At 41.1% G+C, this 19809-nt stretch overlaps 1 protein-coding gene across 1 annotated transcript in view; it reads left to right on the top strand.

Moving 5' to 3' along the window:
* Positions 1-19809, top strand: part of PROM1 (prominin 1) — a 116979-nt gene that overhangs the window by 51192 nt on the left and 45978 nt on the right. Inside the window, exons 2-4 of the mRNA XM_063108050.1 lie at positions 6083-6138; positions 12475-12501; positions 14581-14786. Coding sequence (XP_062964120.1) covers positions 6083-6138; positions 12475-12501; positions 14581-14786 — 289 coding nt within the window. The remainder of the gene's footprint in view (positions 1-6082; positions 6139-12474; positions 12502-14580; positions 14787-19809) is intronic.

Genomic DNA, 19809 nt, shown 5'->3' with positions numbered 1-19809 from the left:
ATAAATCATACACTTGCAACAAGTAGAAGCTGCTACTGTCATGGCTTACCTGATTTTATAACCCTCACTGGGCTGTGCCTCCTTATCAGGACTGAAAAGCAATACGTAAACAAGATGAGAAATGTCAGTGTAAAATCTGTTCATTTGGAAACCATCAGAGCTGGGACTAGCCATGACATGGTCATCTTTGATGAGCACCAGGTGAAACTGAGGTTTTCTAGCTTCCGTGTTTACTGGTTGGTGTTTTGCGTCACCTGCATGCTGATTGCTCACCAGGCAAATATAGGGAACTAAACCCAGAATTTAGGGATCGATATCTGATCTATGGAGTGGAAGCCAGGCTCTGCTGGTAGATTAATGTTGCACTTACGCAGCATCAGTACCACTTGCTGGCGATGCAGCCAGTCAGAGGTTGAGATGGTTTCCACCTGGAGTCTTTTATAATCTTGCACACATAGGATTGTAGTGCAGCAGAATGAGTGTGACGTTTGTGAGCCACTGAGCCGGGGGGCCCAGAGGTGGGACTTCTGGTTCCTCCACAAGATTTCTGAGGTGACATAAATGATTCAAAGTTTTTACCAGCAGCAGACTGAGGTGAGAATTTCCTTATGTGGGTTCCTGTGAGTTCCCAAATGAGGTGTGGGCAGTGGTACGTTAATGCCAGGACTTTACATGCAGAGATGCTTGGACTGTAGGAATTTCTGACATTCATTGACCAGAGTGAAGAGCTGCTTAGTTAGAGACACAGAGGGAAGTCAAAGGAAAAGAGGAGACTATGGCTATGGCTCTGAGCACGAAGGATGTTCATTTGTGTTCATTTTGTGACATCATACGCAGAGAGGACGCGGGGGAATAAAGGAATGGGTAGAGTCTTTGCCACCCTGCGTGAAATGGGATTGCTGGTCATAAGCCAGAAGAGCTGCAGCCTCTGAACCTGTGCCATCTAGTACGTGGAGGCCACTTGTGGCCAGCAAACACTTAGTTGGTGGCTGATCCAAACTGGGATGCACTGAAGTATAAAATCCATGCCAGATTTCAAAGACTTTGGAAGACTATAAGGCTCTAAAATATCTCATTAATGATTCTTATATGATTACATGGATATTTTGGATATATTAAGCAGGTAAAATATATTACTAAAATTAAAATAAATCAATTAATCACTTGTTTCTTTTCACTTTTTTATTGTAGCTACTAAAAAATTTAAGATCACTTAAGTGGCTGGCATTGTATTTCTATGAAACAGTGCTGCTGTATACCACAGGACGTGAGAACATCCCTGCTCCAAAGCCTTGGTTGGGTTTTGGGTCATTACAGCAAGGGTTGGCCTTGGCAGACCAGCTACCTGTGGGTAGTGCCGTTAGAGGTAGCTGGGACCATTCTAGTACACTCAGGGCCACCAGGATCCCAGAAGGACTACAGAGAGGCTGGGGGTTCTCAAGTAAACTGCTGGGAGCGTCTGCTGGAGATTGGGGGTGTCTACTTCACTGCAGCCACCATTGGCCCATGATACATGGTCTCTGATATCTGTTTACCTCCACAGCCTGTTAGAGAAAATCCTGTTCCATGTGCTATTGAAAGAGCCCTGTTAAGGTACAGAGAAGCATGCAATAGAATCCTACAAAACTGAAGACTTCCTGCAGCTGCTATCTCCTTACCTGGGGGAGAGAAGGGGATGTGTGCGAGAGAGACAGAGAGGCCCTGAGTTCCAGAACCAGTTTGGCTCCTGTCCATGGAAGGCTCCTCAGGGCTGTTCACTCCCAGTCCACACACCCTGAAGGGGCTGGCAGAGACCAGCGAGAAAGGGTGCTGTCAGAACGGTTGATGGAGAGGCACAGGACCACGTCATAGTCGTAGCGTTCCATGGAACCACGGGCCCTTGCAAGGGCAACCTGTGTGCCTTCAGGAGCAGGCTGCCCTGGGTTTCTGTGCCTTTTGGGCTACAGCCTGTTTCCCTGTCACCTGCTCAGCTAGAAAAATAGCCCTTCGAAGTGGGACTCCAGTGATGTCACCATGGCCTTTGTGGTACTGGTTCTTATGTGTTGGCTTCTTTCTCAGTCTCTTGCCTGGTGCTCAGCTCCCGACCAGCATTGTTTCCACCCTAAGCCCAGGGACGGGGTGGGAGGAGAGTGTTAGTGAGCATTTCTCCTGTCAAGAAGCCAAGGCTTGGGTCTGTCTGTCCTTGGCTGAAGTTGGATGGTCTGCAGACCCCTAAACCAAGCACTTCAGCAGGAGTTGAGGGTGGGAAGGGTGGGGAATGCTGCTTGGCTCAGTCCAGCAGTTCTCATACCTTGTGGGTCTTGGCTCCCCTTTAACTCTTAGAAATTATTCATGACACCAGAGAGTTATTATTTGTACCCATCAATATTTGCCGTATTTTAACTTAAAATAAAGAACATTTCTAATGTTTATTTGTTAATTCATCTAAAAAATAAACATAATAAACCATAAACACATAAATAACATAATTTTATTTAAAGTAACATTTAAAAAGAATAGTAAGAAAAGTGGCATTGGTTTTTGTACTTTTGCAAATCTTTTTAACATCTGGCTTAGTGCAAGTGAGGTGGATTTGCATATCTATGTATTCAGTCTGTTAAGGTATATTGTTTGGGTTAAAATATAATGTGAACATCTGGTTTCACAGAGATGCAGTTGTAAAAGAGAGGAGTGTTTTAGTAGTCTCTTCAGATAACTGTGGATATTTTTCCTCGATGCTAGTCTTTTAAAGCTTTTTGCAGTGTGGAATCTGGAACCGTATGAGTGAAGTTTTCATACCTTGATATGTTACAATCCACTGTTCTGTCTTCCATTTTGGATGGATCTTTTCCCATGCAGGATTTTGTGATATCATGTATATTAGTCCATTTCTGTTGCTTACAACAAAATACTTGGAACTAGCTAATTTAGAAAGAAAACAAAATTTATTGCTTACAGTTTCTGAGGCTGGGAAGTCCAAAGTGCAGGGAACACATCTGGTGAAGGCCTTGTTGGTGGCAACAGTGATGGCAAAGTATCACATTGCAAAAATGTGAGGCAGGGACAGAGCAGAGAGAGCAGAGTAACCTTCTCATTTACTCTCTTTTTAAAGCCCTCAGAACCATGCCCCGACCACCATTATTAATCCGTTCACTATTGCACAGTCCTACAATCCAATCACCTCTTCAAGGCTCCACCTTTCAATTACCATAATAGGATTTTCCACCCTTTTAACAGTCACAGTGGGGGCTAAGTTTCTAATACATAAAACGTGGGGGACATAATTCAAGCTTTAGTGAGTTTTGGGGGGACAATTTAATCCACTGCATCAGTACATCATGCATTAATCATTTGGAAAATATTGGTTCACTGAGTTTTGTAGATCTTCCAAATGATGACACATTTCATTTTACAGTATCAAAAAATTCCTTAATATCCCCACTGATCTCATTAGACAAGTGTAAGTTTTGGGATGCTGTCACCCTCCCAGTGCTGGATACAAATTTCGCAGAATTCTAATTTTTTCCTCAAGAGCTCTGATTTTATTATTGGCAACAAATTTTGTCAGTGGTTTTCTTGAAGTTGCAGGCTCTACTTCTCTCGTTTTGGAGAAAATGTCTGCTAGATACCTGAGTCTGAATAACCGTGGTTTTTGTTTCTCAGTCTTTGTTTCAAGTAAAAATGGTATTCCCTGAAACGTGTGGCTGGTTCAGTTGACAACTCAAAATACTTGCAGACGTTCACAGGTGGAGATTTAATAAAAATGAATATTCTTTTTCAAGAATATTCTTAAGTGTAACTGACTTTTTCTGTAACGTGAATGCATGGTGGTAAAGAAGAAAATGAGCATTAGCTGCTGCCTGGATCCGTGCTGACTCACCAGCAGGCTTATTTACCGCTGCTTTTGTACCCTATGCTCGTGTCAACACAGTGAAAGGGCAAGTAACACCTTTTGTCTCGACCTCGTGGACATCCTGAATGTATCTGGGAGATCACAAGGGATTCACAGACACACTTGCAGACCTGCTGGCTTAGGCCGGTGAGGATCCATCTCTGTGGGACCAGGCTCACCGCTTACCCAGTCCACGGGTCCTGAGAGGTTGGGAGGGGCAGTTCCCCCCAAAGAAATTCAAAGTATTTTGTTTTGTTTTGTTTTTTAATAAAAGAAAGGTGAGTGGGTAGTGATGGCCAAAATAAGTCTTCTACTCCACACTTAGCATGTGCAGTCGACCCTCTGTATCTTCGGGGTTGACAGCCACGGATTCGACAAACTGCGAGTCAAACATATTCAGGAAGAAAAACAATAAAAATAACAATACAACAACAAAAATAATACAAATTTTAAGAAATGCAGTATAACAACTACTTACTTGCATAGCATTTGCTTTGTATTAGGTATTATAAGTGCCTCTAAAGATGGCTTAAAGTATACAGGAGGCTGTGCATAGGTAATATGCACATACGATGTCATTTTATAGCAGGGACTTGAACACTGGAGGATTTTGGTATCTATGGGGTCCTGGAACCAATTCCCTGTGGATACCGAGGGACGACTGTATACTGTTCTGTAATCTACATTTTCTAAATCCCTTTATATAATAATAACAGCAGCATATACCGAGTGCCTGGCCCTATACTATTTTGTTTATAGATATTATCTCACTTAACCCTAAGCAGTCCTTGGAGAGCAGAGACTCATATCATCCCATTGTGCAGATGAAGATGCTTGTGACAGTTAATTATTCACCTAAGATTGGATACCCAGTCAGTGGTTGAGCACGGATTTTCTTCTAACTCTTAACTAGATCAAGATCCCAAATTGTGATATGTTATGAACATGACCATGTAATTAAATACATTTTAATAAATAGATGATTTCTAATCTTTTTTTTTAAAAAAATCAACAGGTAGACCCTTTCATTCAGTGAAATTTTAAACAGAAGCCTAATCTATAAAACGAGCAAGGCTGACTGGTTGAGGTGGGGCAGCCTGTGGGGTTGGGTAACCTCAGGCTCCCTCCTGTCCCTGGGCAGCACCCCCTCGCCTCCCCTTCTCCCCCATACTGTCATACTGTGGAGGAGCTCCTAGGGTTCCCAGGCTACCTACCAGTTTAAAAATCCTGGTTTCTGCAACGTAATCTTTAAACATCCACTGGTGTCTTTGCTCTCTACAGGAGCAAAGTGTTTTTCAGAAAGCCCTGTTGGGAAGTGGCTTGCCTTTTTCCAGCATGTAAATCTGAACTTGTTTTAAAAAAGGAATTGCTGTGCATTTTCTTTTCCTCCCTGGTAGTGCACTTGAGGCATGATGAATACGGTCCTAGCACTGCAGCTGTTTGCTGGTTGACAGACAGTGTTCAGTGTGATAGGAAGGACCCTGGACAGGGGAAGGAAGCCTTGGTCTGGCCTCCTCCTGAATCACCATGTGATTCTTAGGCAAGTCACTCTCTGGGCCTCAGTTGTTTTATATCATTCCTAGATGGTGGCTCAGAATAAGAAGTGGCTCTTACCCTTTTTTGGTCCCAGACCTATGTGAGAATTTGAAAATGCCTGAAATGAATATACACAGAAAAGTCCAATTTTGCTTAGCATTTCCAGGTTTTTGTGCACTACTTGGAGAAGGGAAGAGAGGGATTTTTAATGTTAAGAACCTCTTCGATTGGGTTAATTTTAAGATTACTTTTATTTGTAAAATATTATGCTAACACAGAGTCGTTGGAAGATAAATTGCATTTGTGGTTCCAAATAATTAAGAATCAGCAATTTCAATGTAATGGTTTATCGGTGATTATTAATGAGCTGTGTTTGACTTGCTGGTAAACACTAAGATGTATTGTGAGAAATTCAGAACTCTTAAAAATGGCAACACTCCAATTCTGCCACTGGCAAAATAATAAATCAAAAATATTTGTCCTCCACTCTTTGCTTCTGGCTAGAGGCTCATTAATTCAATTATTTACATACATTAAGAAATAAGAATAAAATTATAAGAATACTATATATAGGTATAATAATATGAGCATTTGTGTCTTTTAAAAATATATATTTGTTTTATTTTTTATCCTGAAGAAATAATTTTGCTGTTGTTTTGTGGCTTTTTTTCCCAGATGTCTTCAGAAAAATCATACAGAAGAAGTTTGAGCCCACAGTTGATTATGAGAAGGTAATTTTTTATTGATGTATGTGCTATTAAAAAAAAGTATGAGAAAAGTTTTGGCTGACTTGAAAGTAAATCTTTAAACAACTGATTATTTAATCTGTAATTTTGGTAACCTTTTTTGACCGAGAACTTTTATGGGATATTGAACCACCTTATAGATCCCATTTGAACTACAGCAGACATTTCTTTTTTATTTAATTTAAACTTAAGATTTATTTTATTTTAAAATTTAATCATACATATTTATGGGGTATAGTGTGTTGCTTCACTACATGCATATATCGTACAATGATTCATTTAGGGTAGACAGCATATCCATCCCCTTATCTTTTCTTTGTAGTGATTACGGCCAAGTTCCTCATTTCTAGCTACTTAGAAATATACAATATAGTATTATTAGCTCTAGTCAGCCTGGAACACCAGAGCTCATTTTTCCTATCTCCTTGTAGCTTTGTACCTCTTAATCCACCACTTCCCCTCCCTTCTTTAGAAATTTCAAAAGTAGTGTTTGAAGAAAACCTTTCAAGCTGTATGTTATTTCAAAACTAACGTTTCCTAAATAGAAATGTTATGCTACATTTTTAGCCACGGGAAGAGAACTTCCTGAGTAGAAGTGCTTGAAAATCCTGAGAAACAGTGTACTTCATTTTAGATGATAGCTTGTTAAAAGGTAGCTTCCCACTTGCGCAGTGTTCACTGAACAGCGCTATGTGTGTCTACCTGGCTAGAATCGGAAGGAGACAGAGGTGAGGAACCCAGCCCTCAGTCTCCAGAGGCTAGGAGCCAGATGGCAGGCACAGTACCTAGTGATTCAAACAAGAAGGAAATAAGTAGATCTATAAGTAGCAGGCAGAGGAATGTGCGGAAAAATAGTTAATTTAAATTCTGACCAGAAGCTCTTCCAAGAGAAGGTGACTTTGGGGCTTGTTGTAAATAGGTGAAGGGGTCTGGGGTGGGTAGGGAGGGGTTCTGCTTGCTTCCAGACAGCAGGAGCCATGTGAGAAGGAGAGAGAGCTAGGAAGGAAGGTGAGTGGGGGCCTGACCTCGGGAGGCCTTGGATGCCTCGTTAAGGTGAGTGGACGGTACTTTCAGGAAGTCTCCAGGTGCTATTAATTCCCATTTGCTTCTACGACTGACTACCTAAGGAGAAGAATGTTCTTTGGATTTGGGTTTGTTATGAGTGTAGGTTGCCCCTGAAATAGACAAATGTTTGTTGCGTTGAATGTAGGATAATACAAATTAGTTAACTGTTTGTCAGGTTCTCAGTCCTGCAGGGTAAGGAAGGCACTTGCTTCTTTCCTTTCCTGGTATGAAGGTGGACATCAGGACAATAGCAGGCGTGCGGGTGGGTGCTCTTTGCTGGCCAGCACCTCAAAACTGAATGCTCGCGCTCCCATTCAGGGAGGGCGGTTACCTCTTGCCCAGGGAATGTTTACCTCAGATACTGCAGTTACAAATGGCCTCGTTGTATTTTCATCTTGCAATAAAATGACACTGTAAGAGAGAAGTGAATGCAGAAGCCGAAGAGGAAAGCCTTATCTAAAAGCCATTTACATGCGGCAACAGGGAGGCCTGTGTGAATGATGATGAGCGAGCTGTCCCCTGGTGCTTACGGCCTCCCTAGTGCCGTGGAAAGCGTTTTCCTTCTTCGGTGCCACTGGCTTCACTTCTGTCTCCCAAACACAACTGCCATATCGGCTTGCATCCTTGGGCAGAATAAAATGACTGTTGCTTTTAGATTTATCTTAAAAATTAGCATGCCATTAGCAGCCTGGCCTGCATGCCAACAAATTTGGCCAAGGAATGGGTGGGAATAGGGGAATGGTGCTTCAGTCAGATCCAGACCTTGGAGGACAAGGTCCCGAGACCCCCGAGCTGACTCCAAGGAGCCTGTCAAGTATGAGGGGAGCTGGGCTGCCACTGTCCACTGCAGGATCCTTGGCTGGACAGCTCCTTTATGCTTGGCTTGGTATTAGATTTTGTGCTCCTATATACTTGGGGATACCTGCCTCCTGATTTCCACTCCTTGCCTTTGCAGATGAATAAAACTATTGGGGTGAGGGTGAACTGGAGAGAGCATACAGAACTGAGCCCACATGAATGAACCAAGTCCTCCCTAGATGTGGAATTGGGTCACGCTTTCTACAGTTAGTTATCCAAGGAAAAGGGATTTAGGTGAGCAAAGATGCCATAGAAGCCAGCCACCTTTGGAGGGGAGCTTTCTGATTGGATTTAGTCTGATAAGTGCTGTGCACGTTAGGTTGGATTCCCTCTGAGGCAGACCTTGAGCCAAGGACTCAAGGGCAAGCTGTTCATTTGGGAGGTGCAGGGAACACTGGCTGGGGAAGGGAGGGCAACCTGTGGAGGGGGTGCTGTTATACCACCTGCCACAGGGGTGACAGAGCTTCATCTTGTAGATGAGCTGTGGGAAACCAACAGAACACCAGCCTCCCATGGGAAGAGTCAGAGAGCTGAGCTGTCTATGCAACACGATGAAGAGGCACTCACTGGTTGAGGGCTGGTTGGGGGCAGGAAATGGTGCTAATTCCTAAGTACCTCTGGCCTTCCATGGTTCTGGTAAAAGCCTTGGAGCACAGAGTTAAAGATACCAGTAGTTAGAAGCTGAAGAGGCTCCCTGAGGTGGCGAAGCCCGAGGGACATGCATGGGCAGCAGAGCGTCTTCACTCTGGCCGCTGCCCACTGGGTGCAGCTTCACAGGTGACTTCTGTCTTGGTGGGTAGTCCAGGGTTCCGGTCTTTTCAGCTCTCACTGTCCTGGCTCTGTTTTATCCTCTGGCGACCCTCTGGTGGCCCAGAGAGGTAGCCGAGTCAGTGATCTCATGGTTGGGGACTCTTTCAGGGAACTTTCTTCATAAGGAGGTCCAGAAGCATTCAGAAATGCAAACCTTTTGTTCTGGGGGGTGGCCCTGACTCTGGGAGGGAAATAGGACTCTTCATAGAACAGCCTCCTTTCTCCACTTTAGCTGGAAGATAAAAGTAGTACTTTAAGGTCTTTGGGTCCCTTCTCCTCCCTGACACTTTTTTTTTGTTTTTTCTGATTCTTTCTCTCTTTTGCTTAATATAGTCATTGAATCAGCATTTATCTCCATAAATGCCCATATGCCCAGCAGGTAGGGGTACGGACATGCCAGAGCACGCCCTTCCTCCATGAACTTGCAGTTGGCGAAAGAGAGGCCAAGCGTCAAGTCGTGGGCATGGATGTTATGGGTTATGTGTCCAGAATTCTGTGTTAAGGTCTCCACCCCCAGAACCTCAGAATGTGACTATATTTTTTAAAAATTAATTATTTGTTTTTTTTTGGTGGCTGGCTGGTATGGGGACCCAAACCTTTGACCTTGGTGTTAGCAACACCATTCTCTAACCGGCTGACCTAACTGGCCAGCCCTGAATGTAACTGTGTTTGGACACAGGGCCTTTAAAGAGGTGACTTAAGTTAAAATGATGTTATTAGGGTGGGCCCTAAGTCAATGCAAATGGTGTTCTTAGAAGAGGGGGACTTGAGGACAGAATTACATGGGGGAGGACTGAGTGAAGACAGGGCGGGAAGCCAGCCATCGTCAAGCCAAGGAGGTAGGCTGTGTGAGAGACCACGGCTGCTGACACCTTAACCTTGAACTTTTCAGCCTCCAGAACTATGGGAAAATAAATGTCTCTTGTTGAAGCCACCCAGTCTCTGGTCCTTTGTTAGGGCAGCCTGAGCAGACTAAGACAGCGGATAACTGGAACATGAGATGGAGAGGGATCTGCATCCTATAGGCAGCAGTTCTGATAAAGGGCTGTGAATGTTCAGAAGAGGGAGAGTGTCCTTGGGGAAATCAGGAAAGACCACAATGAAGCTGGCATTTAAACTGCAATGAGAAGGAAAGCCTTACTTCCATCTGAAAACACTTGGCTCAAAGCACAAAGCTCACCGATTGCTTCTTAAAGCACGTTATTAAACTGTGCATCTTCCTCTCTGTGATAACAGCAGCCAGCATTTCTTGTCTGCCATGCGCCATGCACTGGATTAGGAGCTTTGTATTGTTTCTAATCCTCACAGTGACACACTTCCAAGGAGGAAGTACTCCTGTCACTGTAGATGCAAGAAAATCCTGCAGTCAGAGAAGCTAAGGAGATTGCCGACGGCCATCCAGTGGCTAAATGGCAAAGCTAGGATTTGTACCCAGAACAGCCCAACTCTGACAAGCACACTGCCAACAAAAATGAGCCTCATTCTAGGCCACTGTGCTGTAGCCCTAAAATGACTCATTTGGAAAAAAATGGCTCTCATTTGAGTATCTTCAGATGTGTGCAAAGAGTGTAACGGCCTTAGAGCTATACATTTTACATAATAAGCCACAAAATATTATAGTGGGTAGTTATCTCTGGGCAGCAATGATCACATCCCAAGTAACGCTCTACTCGAATATGCCTGAAACACTGACTTGCTAAGGATGGAATACTGGCACTGAATGCAGTGGCTCTGCAGATTGGTCACTTGAGCATTTCTGTCCTTGGCCTTTGATTTCAGAGAACCTGTGATAGACTCCAGAGCTGGGTTAGTGGAGTCTTGGGCGGGGCCAAGTCCAGGAGGGTAATAGGACTTGGAATTTTGGGCCCATGAGGAAAAATGTGGACCAGACAGACGAAACTACAGAGATCTGAGAAACAACCCTAATCCTAGTTTCCTAAAACAGGAATGCTAGCTGTAGTGTTTCTGTAACACATGCTATATACCGGGCACCCTTCTCCATGATTTACAATGTTAACTCACTCCATCTTCACAGGAATAGTCTGTCTCCTCCAGAGGTGTAAAGGCGGAGATTACGTGGGAAACTCATTTATCCTTCCCATTTAGCATGCCCTCTATGTGCTAAGTCCTGGGTTCAAGATAGAAAACTGAGCCATGCCATGCATAGTCCATATTGCAGAGGGCCTGAATACATTCCCTTGGGGAATCAGAGAGTGGGTGAGCCACTTCCCACATTCTTGAATCCTGGCTCACTGTCTAGGAGGGGAAATGACATGATGTCCCCCACCACATGCTCACGTGGGGATTCTGCATAGAAAGAAAGGCTCTTAGCCTAGCGCCTGTCAAGTAGTGACTAAAAGGACACGATTCCTGCTCTTACAAAATGCCTGGTTTGGGGCAATTTAGGTAGAGGACCTACGATTGCTTCCTACTTATAGCCCATATGTGCCACCCACTCCTGAAGAAATCTTTTTAGGAGACAGTTCTCCCCAGCAACCCCTCTACCCGCCATCGTTGTAGTTCTGAAGTTCACTGTCAGTAAGAATCATGAAGTTCCTTGTCATGGTTCCCTGAATTAGTCTCCACGTGGTCATGGTTTATCTCCTCTCCTGCTTCTCGGTTGACTCCCATTTGAATTTAGCCAGTTTGTCCCTTCCGCATTGATTTCATTCCTCAGTTGCTTCCTTTCCCTTTCTTGAATCTTCCTCTGGGGACAGACGTAGGGCTTGGGACTCATGCCTCATGCTTTTAAAGACCTCATTAGCACCAACAGACACTGGACACTGACTTGGCACTAAGTAAATGTCAGGCCATCATATAAGGGGGTTTGTAATATTTGGATCCCACCTGCATGTCTGTGAGAGGTAAGTGACAGCTACTTGTTTCCTGCCCTCTCGGAGGTGATGCACGGCCAGTAGGAACGTAAGAGCAGGGGTCCATGGCAGTGTGAAGGAGGGATGTACAGTAAACCCCGACTTCCTGGAGGAGGCAGCACCTCCGCTGAGACTTGAGTTTTGCCAGAGGAATAATGTTCTGAGCAAGGAGGCAGCGTGGGAGCCTGGTGTGAGAAAGAGGAGAGCACATGACACTTTCTGGGGACGAGGATGGTCGGGAACAGATTAGTTAATATACCACATTGAGCACTATTAAACAGGAGAATGACACCATCAGACTTTTATTTTAGAAGGGACACTTTGGAAGCTGTGGCCTTTGGCTCTGGGATTCTAGGCAGCCGCTGGTTCTCTGTTTTACGAACATCTCATGGTTAGTGTGTTCGGCATTTGTAACTTTCCCTCTAGTGCACTTCCATAACTGGTTAGCATACTGATAAAGAGCCTTGCAAGAAATCCAAATGTAAACTCAAATGTAAGTTCCAGATCTCGACTCTACTCAAAACACTGTTTCTCTGATGCACCCTCAAGTTTTACATTGCTCTCTCGTGTTGATCCTTCTGTCACTTGGTTTTCTCTGTGCGGGATGTCACAGTTCGTGTTGTGGTTAATCACTCATGTGACTTCTTCTGTCTGTTTTCTTGATGCATGCTGCCTCTGCCACACACAAATTCCTCCACTGCGTTGCCTCCCACAGCCAGAAAGTGTGATCTTGGCTCTGAAGGTAAGGTCTGCTGACTGGTTCCTGTTGCTCTGTGTCTAAAGCCGGCAGGTGGTGACACTTCTGTCGGAGCTTTGTTCTTCATGGTGGTCTTCACCGTGTGATTTTTGTATTCAACTTATTTTTGTTTCTGCTGTCATCTTTAATTTTCCCTTTTAATTTTAATAGTTCACAAATGGATAGTGACATATCTATGTACGTTTAAATCTCAGTCTCATCTTCAGCATAATCTACAAAGTGCTCAAAGATATTGGTGCACCAGAAGAGAATTCAAGCACTGCCAGACCTTGGCTAGATTTCAGCCTAGAAGTGAACTCCTGAAATGACATATATCGTTCCTGATACTGTCTAACATTTAGTCAGAACCATCAGAAAGGCTGTGTGTAAACTATAAAATTTGTATTTGGAGCTAAAATGAGTGCATTTAAAACATTTTATTATCTCCTGTCTCCTAGGTTTGGGTTCAGTGCCTTCTTGGATTCAAAAAGGACTTAAAATGCCTTTAAAATAGTAAATAATTTAGAATAAATATTCTGAGAAATATATATATATACGTATCTGAGAAATGATAGCAAAATATGTAGGTGAGAGTTTGGAGCATCTGGACTGATTTCTTAAATGGCCAATGATGTTAGTTCTCAAGGAAGGGTTAAAGAATAGGCTAATAATGATTCTTCGTGGACATGAGACTGGGGGTAGCTAAAGCACGAGCATGCACTTGATGAATGCACTAGAATCTGGCCACTTTTTTTTTTTCTTTTTAGCATTTTAATCTTAATATTGAAGTAGATGATATTCAAGTGCCATGTGCTGCTGACTTAATACTCTTGAGCATTTGGTCATATAGTTAACCACTATTTATTTGAATATTTACTGTGTGCTGGGCACTTGGATAGTTGTTTTCACATTAAATCATTGAATTATCTGTCCCTCCCAATATGCTTATGAGGTTAATGCTAATGTCACACTTTCCCAGTTAGGGAACTAGACACCCCTTGCTGGGATGTAATGAGGTCTCCTGAGTCCAATTCTAGAGCTCTCTTGCAAGACATCATATTCGCTTCTAGGGAAAAGACTTGCATTTTGTTTTACTTTGCTCAGCTTGGCTTCAGGACCTATTGCCATCTAGTTGGTCCATTACTTGCAAACTGCCAACCTGCAATTTTCTACCATTCTTTAGAAATGTGAGGAACTGCATGCGTGAATTGGAACAACATTAAGTTTCATCATCCAGTTGCATTAATTTTCATTTATCCAGGAATAAAGCCAGCAGTGCCTATGAAAATATGTTTAGGTCATATGGTTGTATCCAGAAGTTGTGCTGGTTCCTAGGAACTTAGGAACTGTCCAAGACATGGGCTGCCAAGCCCAGTACTTCACTGGGGATGTGCCTCATGGGCATGGCATGGGAGATGCCATTTCTGATGTGTCTACCCTGTGCCTGGTACTTTAGTTGGCACGTTAGCTCTAAATGTGCACCATCTCTGATTTTCACAATGACCTGACAAGGTACGTATTACTATTCTCAGTGTATGGATGGAGAAACAGAGTGGCCTGTGTTTAACATGTCTGATTCAGAAAGTCCTACCCTTTTTAAAAAAAATAATAAGATGTATTCCGGATTCTTTTTTAACTATGAATTTGCCACTAACTGTTCCAATCCAAATTGCTTCAAATCTTCAATAACTTCGACTTGTCTTATCTTTCCGGTGTAAAGTATCCTCTGTGTAGATTATTCATTATGTAAGTACTTCTGCCAAGATTTATTAAACCGTTTACAAACAAAACACCTTTGCTGTTGAAATTAAGCCATTTGCAGCTTGACCCTGCATTTGGACATCTTCCTGGGGGTTGAAAGGAAGATAGTAACCATTTGGTTTCATATTCAATAACTCTGTTCTTCGCTGCCTCTGTTTCACGAAGGAGTTTCAAGGTGGAAAATATGTATATATATATATACACACACATTAAGATTCAACTCATGATGGCAAATGCGTTAAAAAAATGAAATGCGTACGCTGTAGGTTGTTCTGTTTATTATTGTGCATCACAGTATATGCTTTTCTTTTGTTTGAATTGCAGGTCGCCTTCTATGAAATGGGGATTCTTATATGTGTTCTCCTCGGGCTGCTCTTTATTATTCTGATGCCTATGGTGGGGTGTTTCTTTTTTATATGTCGTTGCTCAAACAAATGTGGTGGAGAAATGCATCAGCGACAGAAGAAAAACGGGCTCTTCCTGAGGAAATATTTTGCAATCTCCCTCTTGGTCATTTGTTTAATTATAAGGCAAGTAGACTCTTGGACAACAGCTTGATTGTGTTTTAGGGGGATGAGGGATGTCTTATGTTTTAACTGTTAAGCACATGAATTTAAAACAAAACAAAACAACAGCAGCAACAACAATGACAAAAAACAAAACAGGAAAGGGAGAAGAGAAGTGCTTGTCTGGGATGATTCAAAAAGATGTCCTTATTGCCAGAAATTAGTTTGTAATGAAGCTGTCCTAATGTAACTGATGAGTCAGTCCTTTCGTATTTTTTTTCTCTTGAAGATGTGCTGATAAATCTGGGACTGAAGAAAAAAGCATTTACCTCCCAGGATGGCAGTTTTCTCCTAAATAGCTGGAGACAGGCAGCATGCAGGAAGGCAGAGCCTGTACTTGCTTATTGATTTGCTAGTTGATTCCAAAGGAATCTTGATGGGTGGGTGCAGTCCCTCAATCTGGGAATTTGAAAATGTTGTCGAATACAATCAACTTTCATAACAAACCCAGTTTTCTTGAATTTGCTGTTAATCCTCTCTTGAAGTCTGGAACACAAGTCATGATTCAGGATGTTTCCGCTGCAGCTCCTGCTGCCGCCAAAACTTTTTCAATTGATTGACAGATCAGAAATACATTGCTTTTAAAATGACGATGATGTTTTGTTGAGTCCAAATCAGATTCCTCAGCTGAGGAATGTGCATCATGATACTGGTCTTCTTCTTGTGCTGTTTGGTTATTCTTCCACATATCCTCATTTACTCAATCAGTGTTTCATACAGCAACAGAAATAAAGTGCCTACTACATGAGTAATTCTTGACCTAGTGGAGACACAGGGACAACAAGTGCTGGCCATCAGAATCCTCCTGGTCATTTCTCTAAGCACCCCAGTTACTCAGTAGTCACGAGTAAAGTTTTTCATTTTAGTAAGTAAGTGATATTCGGAAATTTAAGCACAAAACAGTAAGGCCTACCAGTTGAAGTGCCAGCTGCAAATCCAAGAAGAAAAGTGTTTAAATGGAGCCATCAGCAGGGGTCAGGTAAGATATACGGTTTGGGGTGACCATTCATGGGAATGCAATGTACCCACTGAAAAGGATTGGGCAGCTCTAGACATGTTAATATGAAACAGTTTCCAAAAGAGATGAGTGAAAAAAGCAAGTTGCCGACCATGTGTAGAACCTGGTAACTATGATAAAAAACAAAAAAAGGAGGGAGATGCAAACACTCAGTTATGTTTGCAGAAAGCATATGTGAAAGGATTGACAAGAAACTGGCAACTGTGGGTCTCTCCAGAAAGGAAATTGAGAGTCGTGGAGGGAAAGGAAGGGAACTCATTTCTTACTCTTGCTAATCTTTTTGTCTCTGTTGAATTATGTACCAGGCTTGGGTATTACGTATTGAATTAATTAAACTAAAAATTAACTTGAACAACAACAACAAAAATCCCCACAACAGACAAAAGCCAACGCGTTATCACTAATCCCAGGGCAGTGACTATTTAAGCAAGAACATGCTTTTGCTGAAAATAGTGGAATAATTGACCTTTACATATACATGTGGGGCTGGCTGGTTAGCTCAGTTGGTTAGTGTATTATGCTGATAACACCAAGGTCTAGGGTCTGATACCTGTATTGGTCAGCCACACACATACACACCCACACACGAAAAAACCTTGAAAATATATACGTGTTTAAATGGATAAACAGGATCCAAGTGAATGTGTTAGCTAACTTCACACGCTGTTGGTTGACCAGAGTTACTTTTGTTCTCTCTGTGAAATTGGCATCTCTTTCTCTCTATTTCTTTTCTGTCTGTCTATGTCTTTTCTCTTTTCTGTGTCTCTGTTTTTTTTCTGCCTCTGTCTCTGTCTCTGTCTCTGAAAATAATTTCAATCTGTTTCTTCACATTGGATTCTGAAAGGCAGCTTAATATCAGGTCAATGGTAATTCCAGACGTTCCTGTCTGTGTCTGCTTTGCATTTGATGTACTCTCAGGAATGCACAGACCCCTAGGGGTAGATACCTCCTCCCCAGCTACCAGAAGAATGTCAGTAACAGCCCAAAGACTTGTCAGACTCAACAGAGATCCCTGTGCATTCCCTCTAAGCCTAGACTTGAATGCTTCATTTATCCAAAGACTTGGATGGCCACGCATCTTTCTGCCATACACCCTGGACATCAAAGATGAGGCTCAGATGGGAAAGTGTCATCTGAAAATAGTGCCCCTAAGACTTCTTGTTAGAGTGATTACATACTTAACAAGTTAATAGTTTTCACCTGATGTAAATACATATGTTGTAATGTAATTTCAGGAAATTTTTTTTTTACATGTAGGTATTCATTTACCTGAATAAATTTTTACATATGTAATAATGGGCTTTCAATTTTTTTTTTTTTTGAGTGGCACATACATTCTGTATTGGTTTCTCTTTTTAAATTGGACTTTTATCTGCATTACATATAATCAAGTGTTATATATGATTATAGTTTAAACTAATTGAATTATTTACAGTATGTTTAAAATGCCGAAATATATAAACAATAAAGCTACAAAGTCAAATAAACTTGGCTTTCATTTATACGTAAAATGAATGGTACAATTTTTTTTTTATTCTTGAGAATTCAGACCCATCAAATAAATTTACGTAAGTTTTTCATGAGTATATTTTAGTTTAGAAAATTATTTTTAAGAATACATGCTGTGATCCGATAGCATCCTACGCATACAATTAAAATTTTTTCCCACCCAAGTAAGACATTAATTTGAAAATCATAATTTTAGATTTCAATAATTAAACTAAGATTGGTCAACTGTTCAAAGTGACAAATTAAAACTAATTTGATTTCATATAGTACATTGAATTTATATATAAATTATAAATTAAATAGATGTAAATGACAGTAGATGAAAGTAATGAAATGGATGTAAAAGATGTAAAAGAAAGTATGTCAACAAAAGCAGAAGAAAATAAGAGGGGAAAGTATGTCAACAGAAATAAAAAACAGAAAGAGAAAAAAAAGGTGTTGTTAGTGGAGTTTTCTCTTATTGAACTCAGGGCCTTGAGCTTATGCTAATCCCAGCAGAGATGAGATACGGCTGTTAAATAATCTTTGTGTGTGATATTTTACAAAAGTCGTTCAGAAACCCAGAGCAGTTCACTGGCCTTTTATTGGACTTAATTTCATTTTTGTGGCTCTAAATGTTACAATTAAAAGAAGTTGGTTTTAAAATTAGTCTTGAGTGCTCTAATTTTTCATTAAAAATTTTTAAATTTTTTTTTTTTTTTCAGTTTTGAGAAGGGCGTAGGTGTTAAGGAGAAAGATTCTCTAACGTATGTAGTCACGTTCTTTCTCTGTTTGAGCTTTTACAAAGGCGGCTGCAGAATGTTAGACACTGACGTATGTTTATGTGGTCTGCTTGACCGTCAGCAGAAGATTGAATTTCCACCTCTCACTGTTGACTGATTAAGCAGATGTGCCTTACTCCAGAAAAAGCCAGGTTTCCTCTCCTTTCTTTCTTTTGCACTTGTCCTCACTGCATTTTTCAGAATTTCAGAACGGTTTTTTGGGGAAAAAAAAAAATAGCCATGCCTTGACTTCTTCTGTGTATGTCTAATATTCTGAGTATGATAAGTCAGGTGTGCTAACAATTATTGTGGTGAGAATCTTGATCATTTTCAGGAAGCTGGCTATTTTCAAAGTTCATGTTATATTAGGATATGATTGCCCATTCCTGGCTTGGAGGTTACAAGGTTCTAGAAAAAAAAAAAAAAAGAGCCATGGCATGCCTGAAAATCATGAGACTTTCTTAATGTGAATGAGAGGTCTAGTTATTTAAAATTTAAATTTAACATTATTTTTAAAAAATAAGAAATCAGTTACAGCCTGAAAGAATTTATTGACTTTCATTGGCTTAATTTCATTAAGTCAGTAGAAATTGGTAGGAGAAAAAATTGCTACAAATTATAAAGGCTTTACTCTTTAAAAGCTGTATTTATTTATAAATGAAAAAAAATTTTTTTTCTATAGTAAAATATAGAGGATGTAAGGTTAACATGCCATAAAAAATAAAAGTTCCTATCTTCTGCTAAAAATTCAAGAGATTTTTTTGTAGTATAAAAGCACATGTTTTTGATAGTGTAGAGGCATTTATATCAAATGCCAGAGAACTGATACCTACCGGAATTTTATTCCTTTTGTGTGTTAAATTTCTCTTAGTAGCCTCATATCCTAATAGTTGACCGATGGTTGTTAAAAAATAAAAAATTAATTCATGTGATTTTTTTTTTCTTAAATATACACCGAACAATAGGGAGTATGTAAATCAGCAACAGAAAGCATAATTTCTTTATTCTCTGTTTGTGTTTAAATAGAAGGTTTAGATTAGAGATTACGACTGGAGACCAACCATTGGTCTGTATAGTATTTAAAGTTCTTTTTTTATTTGATTAGTTGCTAATATTTAAAGATTGGGAGATTTCACATAGGAATCCAGATTTCCAGATTTTTGTGGATAATGGGATTGGGAAGATGTCATGCTACTGCTCTGCCATTGTGGTGGCACTTTGAGGACTGTAGAGCAGCTGCCCCCACCCCCACATTTGACTCCCAGCTCCCCTAGCCTCATGCCACCCACTTTTCTCTTCATGTGTTCTGCCTGCCTATGTAGGCCTCTGGACTTGTTATCCTTAATTTAAATAGAAAATTTACGCTGTGAATGGGTCTGAAAATCAGCTTCGAAATTCGCTGAACTCTTTCAGAATTCTCTTTAGTACAGTTTTTAAAAATTATTAATCCTTTTACTTTAATTGGATTCATTATTGATGAACAGAAATGGAGGTATTTTTAGATACGTAGCACTGAAATTCAATGTTATATTGAAATGTTGTATCGCAATTGATTTTACGGAATGATGATCTCATGAATAAAGGCATTTGTTCAATGAAGGAACAAAAACAGTTTCTGACTTAGAGACTCCAGACATACTGTTAATCTTCTCAATAGACCAAGTGAAACCAAAGCCCGTTGCTTAAACTCATTTCACTG

This window comes from Cynocephalus volans, chromosome 9 (assembly GCF_027409185.1).
Source record: "Cynocephalus volans isolate mCynVol1 chromosome 9, mCynVol1.pri, whole genome shotgun sequence".
In the NCBI taxonomy this organism is placed as follows: Eukaryota; Metazoa; Chordata; class Mammalia; order Dermoptera; family Cynocephalidae; genus Cynocephalus; species Cynocephalus volans.
This window is presented reverse-complemented; position numbering and strand designations above follow the sequence as displayed.